At 42.6% G+C, this 22,480-nt stretch overlaps 1 protein-coding gene across 1 annotated transcript in view; it reads left to right on the top strand.

Annotated features, from left to right (window-relative positions):
• Positions 1-12,999, top strand: part of mao (monoamine oxidase) — a 32,262-nt gene extending 19,263 nt beyond the window's left edge. Inside the window, exons 4-15 of the mRNA XM_020631993.3 lie at positions 2,022-2,126; positions 2,210-2,301; positions 3,117-3,258; positions 5,071-5,220; positions 5,560-5,719; positions 5,801-5,897; positions 6,884-6,937; positions 7,014-7,071; positions 7,272-7,369; positions 7,536-7,647; positions 8,078-8,140; positions 8,229-12,999. Coding sequence (XP_020487649.2) covers positions 2,022-2,126; positions 2,210-2,301; positions 3,117-3,258; positions 5,071-5,220; positions 5,560-5,719; positions 5,801-5,897; positions 6,884-6,937; positions 7,014-7,071; positions 7,272-7,369; positions 7,536-7,647; positions 8,078-8,140; positions 8,229-8,384 — 1,287 coding nt within the window. The 3' untranslated portion in view covers positions 8,385-12,999. The remainder of the gene's footprint in view (positions 1-2,021; positions 2,127-2,209; positions 2,302-3,116; positions 3,259-5,070; positions 5,221-5,559; positions 5,720-5,800; positions 5,898-6,883; positions 6,938-7,013; positions 7,072-7,271; positions 7,370-7,535; positions 7,648-8,077; positions 8,141-8,228) is intronic.
• The last annotated feature ends 9,481 nt before the right edge of the window (positions 13,000-22,480 follow it).

Below are 22,480 nucleotides of genomic sequence, written 5' to 3'. Positions count from 1 at the left end.
GAAGGCTTGCGTTGTTTTTAAATCTTCTTCAAGTCTGACAGCCAACAAAACCAACAGAAATAAATTGGAGGGGCGCCGGGTAGCCTCTCAGTTATGATGGGGGCCCCATGTCCGGAGGCTGTAGTCATCATGGCAGCTGCAGTGGGTTTGAATCCGACCTCGGCCCTTTGCTGCATGTCACACCTCACTCCCTCCTCCCAACACTTCCTGTCTCTCTTCAGCTGCCCTCTCTAATAATGGCAAAAAACTGGAAACCTCCATCACAGACGAAAACACGAGTCAATAAAGAGAGAAAGAATCAGCATATTTAAAGGTTTAATAGAAAACATTTTTTCTGTTTCTGATTTTAACCGAACCCTGCAGCTCCTTCCTCCGAAAACTAAGACTAAACACGCCATATAGTAGAAGATATTATTGCATGTTGTAAAAGTACTATTGTTAATGTTTGTTCACGGTGAAAAGGCAGACTCAGAGGGCAGAACAAACACCTAGCTGTGGGAGTGTCACCTACCTGGGGTAGGGGTTACTGCCCTTTGTGATGGCATGAAGGGAAAATCTCCAAACGGCCTGTTTGACCACACATTTTCTGAAAAGTGGAGCAGGCAAAAGACACAGAGGATGGACTTTTCTCATCATTGGGGGGTTTGCTGACAAACTAGAGACACATATTAGTGTTAGAGAAACATGGTGAAGTGTGTTTAGCATAATAATTTTCCTTTAAAAGGTCACAAGTGATAAGTCTGAACAAATTTGGACAATGTTCTGGTCGGTGCAACAAAACTAATGTACAATGCTCCCAAAAACACAGCTGGCTCCAGTCTAATGCACGCTAGGCTTTATGCACAGCATAAGCCAAGACTCCACCTAGTGTTCAGTGTTGGAATTACAAGTACAATAGAAAATCTTATTTAACAGGCATTTTGTCACCAACAAATATAATATAAATATATACAGGAATTAACAATATGATAGTTGAGGGAACTTGCTAATTGCCAATGATCTGTCCAGATAACAGTGTGGAAAATGTCAGACTAAATGCTGCATTCAAAGACCTTTTAGGAGGAAATACAATTCTAGTTTTCATGGTTTTATCTAGTTATGGTGAGACAAAAGCTAGATAAGAGGCTGAACTGGTGTAACAGCAGGACATTGAGAAATCCTGCAGCTGCAGCAGAACAACCAGGGCGTTCACACAAAGTCATCACTAAACGTGTAGCTGTCTTTGTTTCTTTCTGTCAGGAGATTCATGTTCTGAAATATTTCACTTCACAAGCTGAACGTCAGGGGATTTTTGCACCAAGAAACACACAAACAGAGACACATTGTTGATAATAAGATAAGAGGATGTTTCTAAAAAAGAGTGTCAGAGAGCATTGTTGACATGCTTATCAGTCTTTAAATCAGCTGTTAAACACTGCAATAAAAAGAGCTGGAGAATAAAGTTCACAGTCAGAGTGACTAAGCAAATTAAAGGTCAACCCAGGTGGATTTTTTTAAAGGCAAATACAAACATGTTCACTGTCATCCTCACTTAACGGTCAGAAAACGTTTTTAGGCCACAAAACCTGATGAGAAAGTTCAGTTCAGTATTAGAGTTAATAATTCTTTACGGCTTCTTTTATAATTCTTGGCTTTTGTTGGAGTAAAGTATACATGCAGATTGGTTTTCACTTTAACTGAATTGTTATTTTACTTTATGGCTGGGGTGAATTACTTTGGATTGTCTCTGTGTATGAAAAAGTAGCTGTTTTCACACATGCACTCAGGAACATCTGTAATCCTACAAACATCTGTCAGTAGTAGTTTTGCCACCTAGGATGTTTTGAACCCACATCCTCTTTGCTCCGTGTCTGATCGGGAAATAAACTATCTAAAATATTAAACCAAAGCAGCCAATCTCTATAAAATGAAAAAACTGACTTGTGCTGACTTAATGCAACGTTAGAAAGCATGACTACACAATGTGAGCAACTGATGGTTATAAAAAGAATCTGAGTTTAATGATGCTTTGTATCCAACAGGGAAAGTCGTACCCGTTCAAAGGCTCCTTCCCTCCGATCTGGAACCCCATCGTCATGTTGGACTTCAACAACCTGTTCAGGACGATGGACGAGATGGGCAAGGAGGTAAAAGAAAGGATCCGTTTTGGACTTTTGTTTTGACTCTGCTCCATGAAATCTAAATGTTTTGTTGTTTGCCTGTGTTTCAGATTCCCAGAGAGGCTCCCTGGAAAGCTCCTCATGCTGAGGAGTGGGACAAGATGACCATGCTGGAGCTCTTTGAGAAAATCTGCTGGACCAGGTAGAGGAGAAATTAGGAGATCATATGACTTTTCCTGCCTAACTAGAGAGCATTGTGCAGGCCATTTTTAAGTTCTCTGCCTCGATGATTCCTGAGCTGTAGACATAACAGCATCTGATTGCTTCTGAAGGAATAGTTAAGGATTATCTCGATTTACGACCTCAAATTGGCACAAATGTCCCTTGGACTCAAGAATGAATGATTGACATTATGGTGGTCAAAGGTGATAGTTTGCCTGACAGTCTATCAACCAAGGAACCAAGACGCCAACATGTCATGCAACAGGCTTCTTATGCTCGATAAGAAAGAAGCACATATCAGATTTATTTGTGCAATGTGCTTAAAACATGATGACGAGGATCTCCGTCCTGTTTTTCTTCAGTTAAAGAGTTTTTCTCAGCGTCCAGTCTTTGATATCAGAAAGTCAATCCTTGAGTAAACTCGGCATTGGAGGCTCTAAATTCATCAGGCAGGTAGATCAGTGTATCATCAGCGTAAAAAGAAAAGAGACATTTCTGCGAATGTTGTGCCCAAGGTAAAGCTGGTATTAAAGAATGCAAATGGCCCCATTACAGGCCCCTGAGGCACACCATAATAAAGTGAATATGAAGAGACATAGTTGTTAAGAGAGTCAGATAACTTTCCATCTGACATGATGAAACCATTTTAACCGTGTCTTAGAAACTCTTACTCAGCATCTCAATTACATATTTTATAACATATAAACGGTATTTTCCATTTTTTGCCTTTAGAATAACTTTGCAGTAGTGATATGGAAATACATTTTTGACTAATTATGTACTGTCTTTTTTAAGGGCTGTTCTTCGCTTTGCCACCCTGTTTATCAACGTGAATGTGACCTCTGAACCCCACGAGGTGTCGGCCCTGTGGTTCCTCTGGTATGTGAAACAGTGCGGGGGAACCATGAGGATCTTCTCCACCTCAAACGGAGGACAGGTACGTCTGCAGCTTCTGTCTCTGTACCAGTACATGAGAGATGCCTTGCTTGTTTGGAGACACAGTCCTGCTCCCTATCTTATTTTGAACAGAGACGATATATGAGATGGGATCTCACCCTTCTTTGGACATTATCTTAATTCTGGGAAGGTGTAATATTGGTTCTCCTTACTGGGTTACTGTTACTGATCCCATCTGGCCTCTGTAACGCTTCTGTTACTACTTCCAAAGACGGTACAGAGGGGGGATCACATTGTTCCTCCATTACTCTACAATATTCAGATTAGAGGTGACGTCACTGGGGCATATTATTTTTTTTTTTAAAGATTTATTTTTGGGCTTTTCGTGCCTTTTAATGTAGAGAGAGGACAGTGGATAGAGTCGGAAACCAGGGAGAGAGAGCGGGGAATGACATGTGGAAAGGGGCCATGTGGAGAGTCTCAATACATGGAACGTGCGCCCTAACCATTGCGCCACCAGCGCGAACCTGCTGGGTCATATTTAACAGCAGTCTGAATAAGGCCTCTGATTTTTGCAGCTCTACCGAAGCTTGATATAAGATTCAGTATTTAAATATTTGAGGACAAAATGATGATTTCTACCTGGGCCTCGCTGAACTCGCAGCACAAACAGAATATCTGAGTATTATGTCCCAGCTTCCCCCCCCCCGAAAGTCTCTGTGCGGGAAAACGATCCCTGCAGTGCAGAGGAGGCCGGCCAAGAAGAATCAGTCACATCCCACAGCGCCGTAAATCAGCTCTAACGCGTTTACCTTTAGTCTGCTGCTGGTCAGCTCTGCATCATTATGAGCCTGACAAAAGCTGTTTTCTTGGAGGGCTTTCCAAAGCTGAGTGTTCCTGTTGCCATGGCCACGGAGGAAAGGGGAGTTGTTTAGGTAAACAGACACTCTGTCCTGTTTGCTGGACCTTCCTGTTTAAAACATCTTCTGCTGTTTCTTGGGCTGCGTGTATGGGTATGTGTACAGTTTTCTGTTTAACCCTTTGATCAAAGCATCAACAGGAACCAGTTCACATGATCCTGTTTAAAGCAGTCTGAAGTAAAGACTACAAAAGCTGGAGCATTTGTTCTTTTTGCAACCTGAAACAAAGAATTCTATCTTCAGCGTCTTAATGTTTTATGAATGTTAAAGACTCAAATACTTTGAGTTGGATGCAATACAAACGATGGATGCTGTTTGGTATTCTTTCAGTGTTTCCACTGAAAAATAAAAATTGTCTTTAATCAAAGAAGACAAACAGCGGCTCGTCCTGTGTCACCGCCGGGACTGATTTAGATTTAGCTTGTGATGTCTGTGGACTGGCAGCCAAATTTGTCCAAATGCCAAAGAGGAACACAAGCAATGTGTTTGTGATGGAGGAAGCGGCGAGACGCTGACACTCACCGTATGGAAAAGGTCACTGTTCATTTCATTTTGTGTTTAAGAGCTTTGGCAGCGCTTAATGTCTCTCCGCCCCCTCAGTCCTCAATCACTCTGCATGAGCTGCAATTTCACAAGCACATTCTTTCCTTTGGTTTCACATGTTCATGAATTTGTAGTCAAGCAAATAGAAGCAGATGAAGGAGGTGAAGGCGTAAAACCCGAATTAATCAACAGATTCTATCAGCTCGCCTCTGTCATGTGGGTTTTATTAGCCTGCTGGAGTCACACTCCGAGCGGGATCAGCGCGGAGTGAAGCAATTTTACAAGAAATAAATCAAAAACATCTTTGGGATAGAACATCAAAAGTTAAAGTAAGACCCCTCTAGTCCTGCTGGACCTCTGAGCTCTCTGTCCTGTCTATTCACATGCAGGAGAGGAAGTTTTCTGGCGGCTCAAGTCAGATCAGCGAGTGCATGGCCCGGGAGCTGGGAGAGCGGGTGAAGCTGGAGTCTCCGGTCTACAGGATCGACCACAGCGGGGACATGGTGGTGGTGGAGACTCTCGACAAACAGACCTACACTGTAAGATAAACAAAATAAATGACAACTTTATCGGTACTTCTAACAAACTCTTGAGTTCTTCTTTCATCGCTGCAGTCATAATAGTTAATATGACTGTATTATTATTTTAGTTATCATCACATATGTGGCTTTACATGTGACCTAATGTTGTGCTGATAATGCACGATCTAAGCCAAAAGAAAGCATGCTACTCTTGCTGCTGGCAAAATAGTTCTCTGCTGCCCTCTGCTGGTTGCTGAGTGTGATGCCGCTCACTCTGTCCTGATTGTGTTTCTATCCTCTCTCTCTCCCTATCACGCTATTTCTCTCTTTTTTTGTACCTGTACGTCTTTGTCATAGGCTAAGTACGTGATCTTGGCCACGCCCCCTGGTCTGAACATGAAGATGCACTTTAACCCCGAGCTGCCCCCACTCAGGAACCAGCTGATCAGCCGCGTCCCCATGGGCTCCGTCATCAAGTGCATGATGTACTACAGAGAGAACTTCTGGAGGAATAAAGGTGCACAGGAGGACTAAATGTGATGTGTGTGAAGTTTGGAAAAGTCTGATTTGACATGATCGTACCCCTGTGTGTCTGCAGGTTACTGCGGCAGCATGGTGATCGAGGAGGAAGGAGCGCCGATCGGCCTGACACTCGATGACACAAAGCCGGATGGGACTGTCCCCGCCATCATGGGGTGATTAAAAACATGATACTTCCTTTGCCTCCGTATTGTCACTTTGAATAATTTCCCCAGAGCGTATAAGTTCCAAATGAAGACATTATACATACAATATAATACAATTTGTTTCCCAATAGAAACAGTTTTAAGCACTAACAAATCACCACTGTTTGCATAACCTATCAACTTGACTTCAAATGAAACCACAACAGCTTCAGTTCCACTCTTTTTACAAGGAATGCAGAACAGTATCCACAGACTGTCAGCATAACACTGTTTGTGTAATCTTGTTTTCATTTATCCAAAAACAGAAAACTTTAGGCTTGTAAACAGTAAACATTTGAAGATGTAACCTAACCTGAACAGTGTTTCCCCAACCATTATATTATGGGGGCGGCCCACATCCCCAACAGTCCCCCCCGCCCCCCTTGAAGGTCAAGTTAATATATATATTTTTTTAAATGTAAGATTTAATTTTGGGCTTTTTTTGCATTTATTGTAGAGATAGGATAGTGGATGGAGTTGGAAATCAGGGAAAGATGTCATTCAAGGATACCTTTCCGATAGAACAGGACAGCTGTCATTAAAAGTAACCCATGAACACCAAGATTCCTTCAAGTGTTTGTGTCGGCGTCCGTCTGCCCGCACCTCCCCACCCCCCCGAAGCTGTAAACCTGGGGGAAACACTGCTGAAGTATAAATACAAACACAGGCATTGCATTTCTAATTCAGACTTGTAATGGTTAATCTCAACGAGGCTTCTACTCCTGGTTAAATAAACACAAATATACGGATCTGGTTTCAGGCATGCTGTATTGAATGTTGAAACAGGAAAAGGCCCCCCAGAATTTAGGCCACAGAGTTGGAAGAGCTCTCATTTCTGAAGTATAATGATGGAAAAACTAAAAGTGCACCAAGTGTGTGCACATCTGCTCCTGTTGTGCATCAATGTAATGTGTTTTCTTTCACTGGATAATATTTCTGCTCCCCCTCTCCTGCAGATTCATCCTGGCTCGTAAATGCAGGAAGCTCTCAGGCCTGACCAAAGAGGAGAGGTAACTGCACAAACACGTCACATTAAAACTCTGCCAGCTCTGCTGCAGCTCTAACTCACTCTGGTGTCTCGTGCAGGAAGAATAAGATCTGTGAGATCTACTCCAAAGTTCTGGGCTCAGAGGCGGCTCTGCATGTGAGTGTGTATTCAGACTGAAACACAAGCACGCACACACACACACACACACACACACACACACATCTGTAAAAACAGAGCTGTAAAACTGTATAGGCATGTGATGATGTTGCAATGAGGATGAGGTGATCTTTGAATCCAGAAACATATTTGTATTCATTAAGAAGAATGTATTTAAATGTTTGAAATGTCTTTCTCAGCCGGTGCACTACGAGGAGAAGAACTGGTGTGAGGAGGAGTACTCGGGGGGCTGCTACACGGCCTACTTCCCCCCAGGCATCCTCACCCAGTATGGAAGGTAAAACACACACACAAGTAAAAGTTTAAATGCTAAGTTTGAACGCACGGCAAAACCAAGAAAAGACTGGAACACTCCAGATGTACCTCATCACCGACATAAAGGCTTTAACACCAAGCATAATTTAACTCTTTAACCTGTGTTGTTCTCCGTCCTGTGCGTGCAGGGTGCTGAGGGAGCCCGTGGGCAGGTTGTACTTTGCAGGAACAGAAACGGCCACAGAGTGGAGCGGCTACATGGAGGGAGCCGTGCAGGCCGGAGAGAGAGCAGCCAGAGAGGTCAGAGCATACTCAACCAGGAAAACCTATAAAAATCATTTCTGCTTGCATGAACAACTTCTACATACTGAGAGTTATTCAAGAAAGAATTATTGAGAATTGGCATCAAAAAAAGAAAAGAAAAATTATGGCCACAGAAGTCCCTTCTCTATCGAGTTCTTAGAATGAATATATTTCTGTGCCTGCAGCATTTGTAATTTAAAATAAAATACAGCATTATTGCCTTTTTAGGGCAGGCTCATTTGTTTCTTCAACTCTGGATTAGTTTTGGTTTCAGGAGAGTTTTTTAAGTTTGTGAGTTCAGGGAAATTGAGCAGAGAGGGATCTATTTTTTTAAAGGAGGATGACCCAGCGAAACTCTACTGCTGAATAAATGATTTAAATCCTGACTTAAGTGTCCACACTGATCAACAAAGACGATTTGTTGCAGATCCTGTGTGCCATGAAGAAAATCTCCCCGAGTCAGATCTGGCAGACGGAGCCTGAGAGTGTGGTGAGAGAAATCTTTCTAAATCATTTAAAATAAACTAAACCTGAAGGTCAAATAACTGAAACAAACTCCTCATGTTGTCCTACATCAGGAGGTCCCGGCGCTCCCCTTCCACACCTCCTTCTGGGAGAGAAACCTGCCTTCAGTCGGAGGTCTCCTCAAGTTCCTCGGAGTCACCACCGCCCTGTCTGCTGCCTCCGCAGCCGGCCTGCTCGCCTACAAGAAGGGGCTCCTCCCCCGGAGTTAAATGACGCCCCCCTTCACCTGTCGGCTCGCTCCTCTGCTCCTCCAGGAGGAACATCTGAACAGACACTGTACCTGTGTACTCAATGTGTGCATTCTCCAGAGTAGAGGGGGTACAGGAGGTTTTTAATGAGGAACACCAGACTGTTCGGCTCCCACACAACACTACTGCACACACCACGGTTTAAATCTGAGATTCAGATTGAGAAACCAATGAGGAAAAAAACAACAGAAGAAATTCTTAAAAAAAGAGAAAATATATAAATCTATATAAATAATCTATTAGTGTTGATATTGCATACATTGCCAATGACATTCACGTCCATGATTCCATGTGAGTTTATTAACTCATCATGCTTTCTGTGTGTGTGTGTGTGTGTGTGTGTGTGTGTGTGTGTGTGTGTGTGTGTGTGTGTGTGTGTGTGTGTGTGTGTGTGTGTGTGTGTGTGTGTGTGTGTGTGTGTGTGTGTGTGTGTGTGTGTGTGTGTGTGTGTGTGTGTGTGTGTGTGTGTGTGTGTGTGTGTGTGTGTGTGTTGCAGTGCGTCTTATTACCTCTGATTTTAGGTGCTGATTTGTTCTGGCTGCAGCTGTTTGATGACTCATGGTGAAACATCAGAATAAAAAGCCGAGCTGTGCTAAATCACTAAATCACACGGAGCGGATTTCAACTTTTAGACTGAAAAACTTCTGTTTCACTTATTTTTTAACAAATCCCATGCAAAGAACACAGCCGACAATGATATCAACTGCTTTTTAGATTGAGTGTTTTCTGTTCGACTAAAGCCTGATTTATCTTGTTGTTGTTTTTGTCAGAGACCTCTGTTGTTGGAAATGATTAAAAAAAAAAGACCAAATGTGCATAAAATACTTTATAAATGTTCTACATGGAGGACATAAATTAAATGAGAAAAGGAAGGTTTTTTTCAGTTTTGCATTTAAACATGCATCCATCATCTATACAGGCTGGAGCAGATCCCAGCTGTCATTGGGCAAGAGGCGGAATTACACCCTGGATTGTTCACCAGCCACACTCACATTCACACCTACAGGCAATTTAGAGTCACCAGTTAACCTAACGAGCAAGTCTTTGGACTGTGGGAGGAAGCCGGAGTACCCGGAGAGAACCCACACATGCGCGGTGAGAACATGCAAACTCCACACAGAGAGGGATACGAACCGGGAACCTCCTTGCTTTGAGGCAACAGCACTCATTTAAAAAATCATGTTAACCTGCAGAGAATAAAGTCTACTCTCAGTCAGCTGAAAGTAAATACTTTTCCTCAGATATTCAAATTTTACGGATGCCGATGAAGCAGCGGGAGCAGTTCGGGGTTAAGTGTCCTGCCCAAGGACACATCGGACAGGAGCTGGTGATCAAACCCTCGATCTTAGGGCTGTGTGTATATGTGTGTGTTCAGTTGTATTTGATCTAAACACCCAGCAGGACGTCGAGCTCTTTCTGTCATTTTCTCTCTCTTTGCGTTCGTCTCTCCGTATAATTATGAATCTGGAGTCATGGCGCCTCGGGAAAATTCTCCAGTCTTTCGCTCAAGTGGAAACATTTTCAACTTGTGTGGACGCATCAAGTCAGCTCAGTTTTATTTATAAATCCATGAATCATACATTCGCCTCCAGGGGGCAACATATACAAATCACCATCGCTGCTGTTTATTTTAAATAAATCAGCTCCGCCCTCGTGCCAGAGATTACTCACTCGTGCTGCAGAGCCTTGGCTGAAAAAAAACGTCCTCAACAAATTCTCTTTTGACCCACGTTTGTGTTTGTTTGTTTGTTTGTTTGTTTCTAACAAACATCGTGCTCGGCTGTTTGAAGTTTTAGACCCTTCTTCATATTTGTCCCTTGCTTTCACCGACAGAGCGATTCATTTTTGGTTGTCGTGGGATTTGTTGACAATAAGCTACAGAAGTTTTAATTCTTAAATCATAAATTTGATTTCAGATGAATTAAAGTGTGACTGAGCTGCTCTGTTTGTTAGTTTGACATGTAAAGGAAGCATTTGAATGTATTTAAATCACTCTCGATAACAAACTATTTGTCGCTTTGTTACGATCAGTTGTGGGACAGCTGTTTCTTGTTTAACCTCGTTATTCATGGAAGCCATTTTTAATTTAAGTAAAGAGCCTTGAGAAGTCATTACATCATAACTTTGTGCTAATCATTTACACAAATCCTGAGCTTACTCTTTATTATACTTTCAATTACGCTTGTGCTAATATACAGTCTCTAACTTTTTCTCACCACATCACATTTATAATTTTAATTTTGTTGCCATGTTGACAATTTGCAAATGTCTGAAGTGTACCTCTGTGTTTCCTTGAGACCAGGGAAGCAAAGAGGCTTCATTCTGTGATTATTGAAGAGTATAGATAATGACTGTTGGTGATGGCAGTGGTAGAAAATGATGTATAACTGACAGATAATTAGAAGTGTCTACAGTTTTATCTTTGACATTTACAGAATAAGTTTTTTTAATAGAGTCATATCTGAAGTTAAAAATCTGGTATAGTGGCAATAGTTCACATTAAGAAATACAGCCATAAGTCAAAGTCAATGTCATCTTTATTGTCAATTTTTCATACTTGCAGGACATACAGAAAAATCGAAAAAACGTTTTTCTCTGAACCACGGTGCAAGCTAAGTATAAAAGGTTTTAGAAAATATATACAAAAATAACAAATAGTATGATAAAGACACTCTTAATTAATGAAGGCTGTCCTCATTGTGTACCCGTGCTTGTGCTCCGTGCCAAAGCACACCTCTTCCAAGCGTGCCAAGGCCAAGGAAGTGTACCGTGCTTGAGCATGAATCGGAGCACTCACTAGTCAGACTAACTTGACTTTAGGGGTGAAGGGTGCTTAGGCACGGTACAGGTTGCCTAGTGTGAGAGCGCCCTGAAGAACTTAAAAAAACAAACATGCACAATAATCAGAGTGACTGGTTTTAGAGGTGTAACTATCTCCAACAAGCATGCACAGCGGTTTTAAATTCAGTGTGATTCTAGTGAAAATCGAACCATATTGATATCTGTTTCAAAAACATGGCATCAAAAAGACCTAAAACAGGGTCAGCTCTTGTTTTTAAATGACCCAGAATTGCAGGTAACTCCTGCACACTGTCTACATCGTGCAAATATGTTGGCATATTTCTGAACCTTAAAACATTGCCAACCTATTTGTGCAATTTAAACAGTGCTCTCTCTTCACTCTTAATTTTTTTGTAGCTCTGACAGCTTTTAGTTTAAAATGACTGAAGATTGGGGATTTATTTCAAGCTTCTGTACTTGTTTATACCATCTATCATTTGAAAACCAGAGACTGAATCATTTGAAAACCTGTGGTGTTAAAAAGCATCGAGCAATTTGTCAACCTTATTAAAGACACAAACACCTGAACAGCATCCATAGTGATTTGAAGATACCAATAATTTTCTCAAGCGTTGTTAGTTTATGGAAATCAAAAGTTTTAACATAGATAAACTTAAAAAAAAAGAACATCCACATGGTCGAGTCTAAGATTTGTTTGTGTGTCTATTTGAAGCGCTGCGTAGTGTGTGTGGAGCTCGCTGAGAGAATCATGCCGCTTACATCCCAAAGATTTGTGTGTGTGTGTGTGTGTGTGTGTGTGTGTGTGTGAGTGTAGCTATCTGTCGTGCCTTAATGGAAGTCGTAGTGTTTTTGTCTTTTCTCTCAAGTGCCTGTGTGACTCTCTGACCCCTAAAAATAATTGATTTTTTTTTAAAAAGCGTCTTCTGATTTTTATCAGCACTGAACACTGATTTAACTCTTAAATAGCTGTTCTTCTAACGGGTTCCCAAGTGGTTTATTTACACCATAATGTCACCCAAAGCGACAACAATTTTGTCCTGAAGGTGTTAAACTTTTTCTATAATTAAACATCTGAAAGCAGAAAGCGTATCACCTACTAAAAATAACAAACCCAACCCCCTTATTGGCCGTCATCAGAAAAGCAGAAAATATTTTCAGAAGCTCGAAGCAGAAAATGTTAATGTGTTAATGAAATCATTGAGATCCTGTCCAGAAAAGTTGGCAGAAATTAAACTGTGTATCAGCCGTGAATAATCAAGCTCAGTCCGTTAGATCGATCTGCAGATCTCCACTATGTGTTTGTTTGTGTCTGGTGTTGTGATGGTAGTGATTCTCGTCTCTTCTTTTTCGTGCGTTTTCTTCTCTTGCTGCTAAAACTCCACCCTGTGTGATCTTTACCTTCGACCATCTCATCTGTTCGATCGGCACATGCACGCCCGTTCTCTCAGCGCTAACTGACCGACTCAAAGAAATCACAACTGGAAAAAGATGTCGCTCTCACATTGCAACCGTTTTCCTCCCTCCAGTGATCAAACAAAGCCAGCACACTCTGTCCGTCCTTACACTTTTTCACCATCAGCAGGAAAAAAATGCACCGTCACTCCTCCGATCTTCATTGTTTCCTTCAGACCTGAGACTGTTCTTCTTCTTGTCTTTTTGTGCATTTGAACCTCTGTAACATTCCCCGTGACCAATTATTTCTTGTCCTTGATTCCTCAAGCAAAGCTGGTGATATTTAAAAAGAAAAAAATGTGAAATAAATCTTTTACTCGTCTTGGACTGTTCCTGTGTGTCCTCTTTGTTCAGCTACTGTACATTTCCAGAGAGGAGATTGTCAGCTTTTGGGACCTCAGAGTCTCGCCTCTCTTTCTATGCAGATGATGTTGTTCTGTTTGCTTCAAACAGACAGTGTATTAACATGGATGGAGCAACAGCCACTTGGGATTGAAGCATCACCCATGTTCTGCACGACATGTTTCCTTGATTAAAACACTGTAAATGTGTCCACTGTTAAAGAGGAAAACCTACTAAGCTATGATAAAATGCTTTATAGCCATTACTCTGCTGTGTCAGCCGGATAACCTGTAAAGGGTTAGGGGTTAGGGTTAGGGGTTAGGGTTAGGGTTAGGTAATATTGATCCTAGTTTGAGCACGTTTCTGCTCGTGGAGCTTAGTAGAAACATGCAGAGGCTTTTTAGGTCGGGTACAATCACTTCTATCTGAACCAGTTCTCTTGCCCGCTTCCATTGCTGCAACACCTGTTGGTTTGACCTGATAACTGATCTCATATCTGGCAAACCGTGGGGCGTCCAAAACGGCAGTGTGGGGGTGCCTTAAAATCGGCAAAACTAAATCCAGACCTTTAAGCTTTTCTTAAAATTGGCTAAATTACGTGGAGCAAATGGCCTCGTCTGCATAGCTGTGTAGCCGAGGTTGAATGCCTTCTGTCCAGTCGGTTTCTCTATAAAGGGGCTGAGCTGACCGACATTTCATGTGGCAAATATACTTATCAAGTAACTCATACAGCCCATGTTAAAAAAAAAAACCCAACTATCCCTTTAACAAGAGATCTGTGCACAAGTTTGTACACCAATTAGTTATTTAGATATGTCCCTTTGGACCAAAGTGAAGGTCTGATTCTTGGCGCCATGCTGCCTGTGAGTCTGAAAATATAATATCTGAGTTCACACTTAGCTTAAATAAGCAGTGCTATCCTATTTATAGCACGGGAACAAAAAGCTTAAAGGCATAACCCGCAATAAGTGGGTCGTAATAAAGGGAGGCAGCCAAAGGTTATGAATACGGATGGTTAAGTGATTTACATTAAACTCACACTTAAGTGTAATTCTCACAGCAGCACATCCTCCAGCAGCCTCTGAGTGTGTGTGCATATATGCATTAACCGAAGCACATGAAGATCTCTGGCAAAACACCAGAGGAGCTCAGATTCAGATGTACGACAGCAGGAGTGGGTTCATTTCTTTACAGAGACGAGGAGACCTGAGAGAGAGAAAGAGAGAGAGGGAGAGGGGGAGTGAGAGTGGAAGAGAGAGAGAGAGAGCAGCAGAAAGGCGAGAGAGGGAGAGAGAGAGCTGCAGGAGAGAGAGAGCTGCAGGAGAGAGAGGGAGAGAGAGAGAGTCTGACAAAAGCACTTCTTCATGTCAGAAATGTCAAACTCAACATATAAAACCACAAAGTCTGCTGCGATTCAAACTGCACACTGTAGCTTTCATCTGTCAGAGCAGTCCAGTCTTTTTCAGTGTGTGTGTTTGTGCATGTGTGTGTGCTTGTGTGTGTGTGTGTGTGCATATGTGCGTGCATGTGTGTGTGGCTCCATGCCAGGACTTGTGCTCAGCTCTGCAGGGATAAGCTGCCGTCTTCTTTCATCTCGTCTGTATTTAATTTAATCTCCCCTCTGAGCTCATCCTCACCGCGGGGCGTTCACATAAATTCAACAATTGTAAAATCAATATGAATCATGATAGGCAGCCAATATGAAGATGTTCTCATTGAGATAATGTCCTCCCGCTGATTTTTTATTTCTTCCTAACAGGACACTGAAGGTTAAGTACCGTCTGAAGCTGCTATCTCGAGTGATGTGCTGCTCAAAATGATTTAGACCTAAGAGCAGGCTCCAGAGCTTATTTCCTTTTTGCAGAACTTGTGATTTGTTCTTGTTCCGTTTTGTATTTGGATTATTTCAGTGTTTTGATTTCATTTCCTGTTTTATTTTCTCTTGTTCTTCCATTCAATTCAATTTATTTTGTATAGCGTCAACTCATAACAAGTGTTATCTCAAGACACTTTACAAAAAGCAGGTAAAATACCTTACTCTTTGTCTGTTAACATTACAAAAGAGCAGATAAAAAGACCTTATTCATTGTTATGTTACAAAAAGCAGGTAAAAGACCTTACTTATTGCTATATTACAAAGACCCGGCCTATCCGTCATGAGCACTTTAGCAAAGCAGCAAAAGTTACAGTGGTAAGAAAAACCTGCCTTATTAAAAGGCAGAAATCTTCGGCCGGATCCCCGGCTCATGACGAAACAGCCTTCACAGGCCTAGACTGCGCCGGGCTTGGAAAGGGATAGGGGGAGAGATGGGATAAGATGCAGGAAGAGGGATAGGGAGCAAGGGGGTGGGGGGAGGCAGACCGTCCATCAACAATCCAGTGGGGAGGGGAGTGGGGTTGGAGGTGGGTTCCATTCTGTTTTGGTTTTAATCCCTTTGTGTATTATTGTGTTCCTGGGTTAAGTTATTAGCGTTTCCTGTTTACAGTGTTGTCCAGTGTTACTTCCTGCCTTTGTATGTTTCCCTCCCTATTTGATTGCACTCATCAGTTTCACCTGTGTCTTGTGTGTCACACCTGGTTTTGATTACCTCTTGTGTTTAAAGTCACTGGGTGCTTCCGAATAGCCTACACAATCTGACAGTAGACTTCTCTTCATTCTGTATCCTGTGAGGACCTCCTGTTTGGAAGACCGATATCTGTTCCTACTTCGTCTGATTCATTCAGTGTGGAAGTGGCGTCATTAGCCCGCCTCATGGTACTGACACTCCAACTTAGATGTGATCTGCAGAATGGCTCAGTGAACAATACAAAACTTGACATTGCATGTAAACAATTTAACAACTTAACATTTGAAAGGCCCGTTACCCAAACCGGTCGCATCCATCCTCTTTTGTTTTGCACGTGAAGAGACATTTTACATTTAATTTCGCACAGCACTGTGGGTGTTAAAATATGACTCATTTCCTGAAAGGATGAATCAGAACCATACTGCGCAAAACCAGGAAGTTAGTATCCATGCTGAAATGTTCAGTCTACTGAGGTGGACCAAAGAAATGCCCACTGAATGACGATGAGGGTTCAGTGTACTGAAACCGCCTACTGAAAAGTCTGCACTCCATACTGAACTGTGGCTTTTCGGAGAGAGGGCCACAGGCTGTTTTTGAAAGTGCCTACTATACTAGTAGTACCTACTGATTTGGCCAGAAAGCGTTATGCAGTATGCAAACAAAGGCGAGATCCACGGGCAACTTTTGGTAACAAAAACAATAAATTACTGGGTGCCCAAGGTTTCTGGTTTTGCTGTGTTGCCATGACGTCCAAAAAGGTATCAACATTGTTTGAGTTGTACCATTATCCTATCAAAGTTTAAAGTTTTGCTAAAATTGAAAATTCCAGAATCGGTGCAAATTTAAGAGTTGTTTAGAGCGGACTCTCATTGCTGATTTCTACCTGCAGTTACTGTATGCACCACTAGAGGGCGGATGACCACCATCAAAGTCAATCCAGGCTTCTGGACAAATAGATCGTTTGTTCTTTCTTCTTATTCTTAATCTTTGTGTCTATAATTGGTGTGAGAATTTTTTGCACAACCACACTCACACACTCACACACACACAGACGCACACACACATTAATCCTGACTGGGTGTTACTCATGTTGTCTCTGGGCTGGTTCTGCTGGTTGACATATGGCACTTATGCTGCTCTCATCACTCCCTCCTGAGCTGTGATAGCCAGAGGCTTGTACAATCCCAGATTGACACACCAGGCTTAGTCACTGCGACCACTTTCCAATCCCACGCCACAGGGCTCTGACACCGCTTCCCAGCATGCACTGAGGTTGTGTAACTGCCGCACCAGAGCAGCTGGATGGGCAGTTGGTCCGATGGTGCTGTGGTTGCTGTTTTTCTTCATTTTACGTGGGCGCCTATACATTTGCATGAAAGTGCACACACACAAACACACTCCCCCCACACCACCTTTACACACACACACACACATACACTGCCCTCCCTTTATTAGTCTGCAGCCCTGCTCCCGGCCTCACTGCAGCTCGCTGTGATATGAAATCTGACACTGCCAATTTGCCTCCCAATCCGTCAGACAGTGGATTGGATTCAGATGGCAGGGTTGTTGTGGGGGCTCGGGGACTTGGAGCTGTGGCCTAGGCAACGGCTTATCCACCCGCAACTTCACCCCCCAACGCACACACACACACACACACACACACACACACACACACACACACACACACACACACACACACACACACACACAAGTTCCCTCAACAGTGAAATCATCTGCAATCTACCGTCAAATGTTCCACTCCTGGACTCGTTCACAGGGGTCGGGGGGTAAGAATAGTTCTCTCGGGTGCTGAGGTGAATATCAGCGATGAAGCTTGCCATAATCAGGGGCCTTGATGGAAACCGTTTCTGAGATTCAGAGAAATAGGACACACTGTTACTCTTTTGAGGACTTTTTATAATCAAGTAGGTAAAAGAGGGAAATTCACAGCGAGTGAGCGAGTGGGGGGAAGACGTTTACATCATGTGACCGGTGTTTGAGCAATAAGGTCTTAATGCACATAATGAAGCAATTTTCATTATTATTACAATACTGTATGACAATCTTAACTAAACTTTAAGTGATTGGTTCAAATATAACAAACACAGAGATTAACTTTTCTCCCAAAATCCATCTTGACTTGACTTGGTCTGGTAGCTGGAGAGGTGCCAGTTCACATCCTGAGCACTGCTGAGCTGCCCTTGAGAACGGCAACAAACACCCTCGCCCCACCAGCTCAGGAGCGCTCGCTTTAGGCAGCCCCATCCCTCTGATGTCTCTCCATTAGTGCACATCCATAAGATCCTGTTTGTGCATGTGTGAGTATCATGTTCAATAACTATAATTGAATTTCCCCCTGTGGGATAATAAAGTATATCTTCTTCTAACAGACTAAACAGAGCATCAATACATGTATACCTGTGTTTTCTTTGTACTATATTTCAGTCACTGTTGCCATCCTATCAGAGCTGTGAATCCACTGCCACAGTCGGTATATTGAAGCTAATACAGACATCACTTCTCCCTCATCCCACCTGAGTGCAACAACAGGTCCTCGATGAATCACGAGCGAGGATGGAGCTATCGAACCCGACGCTGAGCCCGAGGTGTTCACAGCTCCCCTGTCTCTCGCTGCTATTGGCTTTCTAACTTATTGTTCTGTGCTGGTGGGACTTCTGCAGGAGTTACAGCAAGATCCTCAACAGATTACAGAATCTTCTCGTGTTCGACATTTCACTTTGGTGTGGTGAGGTAGAATAAGCTCTCCAGTCATACACCTTTGTGATTTATGGAACATGTTTGCCTGAATGCTGTCATTGCACCGACAACAACAAAGAAAAACAACACGATATCCAGAATAGAGCTATCTTTCAAAATGTTGTTGAACTAACCGAGGAGCTTCTCTTGAGGAAAAGCCAAACATTTCTATTTCATGTCATGCACATGATCTGCAACTTGTTTTTGCTAACTGTTAGCATGTGGAGTGTGTGTATGTGTATTGATCTGTTACCATGATGTCTATAGGCTGAGGCTAAATGCTGACATTGGAGAGGGTCGTTTATTACATGCTAGTTGAGATAGGTTTGTCGAGCAACCTGTATTTTAGCTTTAAATGTAAATGAGCTGTGTCTGACCACGCCCCCTCTCTGGAAGGGCTTGGGTGGCTCGGGCTTTCTCGCTCCATGTCCTATTGTTTACGGTGAGAAGGCAGACTCAGAAGGGCAGAACAAACACCTAGCTGTGGGAGTGTCACCCACCTGGGGGAGGGGTTACTGCCCTTTGTGATGTCATGAAGGGAAAATCTCCAAACGGCTTGTTTGAGCACACATTTTCTATGAAGTGGAGTAGGCAAAAGACGGAGAGGATGGACTTTTCTCACCATTGGGGGGTTTGTAGACAGACTAGAGACACATGTTAGTGTTAGAGGAACGTCAGGAAGTGATAATATGTGACCTTTGATTAGAAACAAAGAAGTACAAACATAAAAGCAGGAACTTAAATACAAGCAGTAGAAGCAGTAAAAGGGAGAAAACAATACAAAGCCATGACTTTTTATTTACCACAGACATGAAAGTGTCATCAATTTTGTGTAAAACAAAGTCTTGACAAAATGTTTGCATAATGTCCAATGAAAGGCGGTCTCTAGGTCATTTTTACTCTGAAGTTTTACAAAGATGCGGGTGATGGAGCTGGACCGATAGCCTCAGAATGTCTTTTAGGTGACACTGACAGAACACGGAGGAGGATTTCATAACAGAGGGACCCATCGGAGCCAGGTAATGATCCACATCAGTCACTCTGTCAGAGCTCAAAGACTGAAGAAAGTAAGAGCAGGCAGAGATGTCAGAGAAACGTATAAGATCTTTGGAGGGGAGAGGAGCTGAGGAAGTGATGGTGCAGAGGCAACGAGGGGAAGTGGAGAGGAAGGTGAGGGGAAAGTGGAGAGGACAATTTGTTCAGGTGCTCGAATAACAAAGAGTCTGATCTGATCCTTTGGTGAAGAGTGTGGAGAGGAACTGGAGGAGAGAGGTTTCCACTTTGGAGTGAGAGTAAATAACCCAACACCTTCAACGTTTACTTAAAGTGGTACAACAATGACGCAACAATGAATCTAGATTTGGATTACAGTACCTCAAAAGGTTTCGGACATAACCAGGGGACAAAAATGGAATTATAACTTAATTGAAATTATTATTTTGGAAAGACATGTTTTTCTAATCACAGTAACGACGTGGGGAAAATAGCCTATCAGTGGTGGTTATGACCGATCTTGATTAAAAACCTGGTATCCGTCCAGTCTGAGACCGAGACAAGAACGAGTAAGGATGCTTTCGATTCTGACACAAGACCTTCAAAAAGTGTTCTTGAGACAAAGATGTTTGGAGTACACGCTAAGACAATCAGGCTGATTCTGATCCTGATCCTCTCCTTCATCAAAGTCCTGATTTTTTGACGGTTCTAAAGATTACATTTCCCGATGTTCCAGTGGTGTGAGGTGTGTTAAGACTGATTGGATCCGCTGGGCCACACTGATTTCAAATTGTACATATCAAATGTGTTTTATATTTACGCATGCACTCAGTGGATTGGTTAATGAACAAATCGATAGCCAATCGGGAAGTGAGCTGACTGAAGAAGGAAGTACAACAACCGCAGTAAATCCATTTCTTACTGAACTCCATGTCATGCTTGAATGTACAGCCCAAGTTAACACCGTCTCCAGGACTTCACCCATAGTGTGAAAGTAGTCCAAATACTAGGATCACCAAATCTTCCTGCCTGTTGTCCTCCATGTTTGTTTACTCAAAAGTCAGAGAGATTTAGCGAGTTTTTAGAGTCAGTACTCCTGGTGAATGAATCTGTGTGTGTTGTGAAGGAACAAAACTGTTTAATCTTTCATTATTTGTCCTCATTTGTGAGCTCTTTAACATTTTCAACATCTGTTAAGATTTTAAAACTCTTCTAGTGCGGGGCAGCCTAACCCGTCCCTCCTCTCCAGGTCCACCCTCTAATCCAAATATGGCCGGCAAAAAAAAAGAAAATTACAAAGTGTATCAAAAAAAGGCAACCTGAAAAAAATATTGGAGGATGTCAAGGCAGCCTTATTATTCATGCTGTCTGTGGAATAACTTCAACCTTCCACATTGTAAGGCTCCTCGTCATCCTGCAGGACATCCTTAAAAACCAGCAGGGATGACCCAGAGACGGACAGGCTGCCTTATCAGGGAGAAATCAAATCAACGTACAAAAGGCTAAGAGATTTTAATTCCAGCCTGGCCTTGTGTCGCTCTCTCAGTCTCTCTCTCTCTCACCCTGCAGGCCTCTCCATCTCAGCTCCAAAGTGATAAATAACCGGGGTAATAGTAAATCCACCCGCGGCTGCAGAGGGAAGGAGGAGAGGAGGGAGGGAGGGCCGAGGGAGTCTTAATCCCTCCAGCGAAATGACTGCAGTACAAGTCGAGGCCCTGCACCCAAAAATAGTATTTTCCTCTGTCTCATTTCCTCCGCTCTGCTGTCTTCTGCTGTGTAGGTAAATGGTCCATTACAGTGAAAGCGCAGGAATAAACACTCGAGTGCAGCACTTAAGGGAATCAGCCGACACTGTCATATTCCCAGCTGGTTTAAATGTGTTCCATTTAAATGCATAATGCCTCAGAGGGTGGAAACAGCTAATCACAACTCATTCTAAATTAGTCTAAGCAATCGGCAACCTGGCTTAATCATATTGGAAAGCTAACTGCGTAGAGTGTTATTTGATTATTCCGCCTCAGTGAAGCTCCGGCATGAGAGCTTAGTCTGCAGGAGAAGACGTGGGAATACATATGAATGCATCGCAGTGCAAAGATGCAAAGGAAGTCGTCAAAACTGAAATGCTCACCTGTGGAGCCAAATGCATCTCTGACATCACTGAGGGGGAAATCAGGAAAGACTAGAGCAGTGACACAAGGAAGACCCCCCCCCCCCCCCCCCCCGTCCCCCCCGTCCCCGTCCCCCCTTTCCTTTTGATCCAACTTACCCAACAAGAGCAGCATCCAAAGAATCAATTCTGGTCACACTCCGTTTGGCAGGAAGTTGCTCTTAATTCAGACTCACTAAACCGTAGAAGGAGAGAAAGTTCACTGCAGAACACGTCAGTCCAACGCAGTCATTTAGGGCCACGTGCAGATTTAAAAAGGGAAAGGCTGAAATGTTGTAAGCACACACATTTACATAACATTTTGAAGACGTGTGAAGAATATAGAAAGTAGATATGCATACCATTGCTCACTCCTCAGAAGGTTTAACCACACATAATGAGGAGCTGTTATTAAGTGTAGGATTTAGTTATTTTACTGAAACATTCCTCCGCACTCCAGGTGACAAGTACTGGTTCTTTCTACCAAACTGGATTTCCTTTAGAGCCAGTGTTTGGAGTAACGCATTACTTAGTAACTCCTTACTGTAACTCCATTACTATCTGGGGTAAAGGTAGTTACCTTACAACTACAAAAATGTAAAAGCACTCTTTGCTTGTAACTGCGTGTGAAATAGCTTCCTGTTTAAATACAAACCTGCTTTTATTTTGAAAGGAAAATAAGGAACTTACGGTAGATCGAAAGTTATGACATTATCCCAACCACAGAAAAAGGAACTTTGTCTTTTAGAGGTAGATCAGCTGCTCATTGGGTGCCTGTTTTAACTTAAAGGCAGGGTTGTTAATTTCCTCCAGATCCAAAGATTTTGGTTGAAATTGTCTTTAGGTCCTGACAGAAATTAATAACTCATGTTCTCTGAAAAAGGAACCAAGAAAATCCATCATCTGTATCAGTTGTAAGTCTGTAAAAACTTCGACCAATGTCTGCCATGAGGTACCAATCTGATGAACCAATCACAGCCTCCCTGTCTCCCTGCTCG

This window comes from Labrus bergylta, chromosome 13, assembly GCF_963930695.1.
Source record: "Labrus bergylta chromosome 13, fLabBer1.1, whole genome shotgun sequence".
Classification (NCBI taxonomy): Eukaryota; Metazoa; Chordata; class Actinopteri; order Labriformes; family Labridae; genus Labrus; species Labrus bergylta.
Note: the sequence above shows the minus strand (reverse complement) of the source record. Positions and strands in the feature narration are given on the sequence as shown.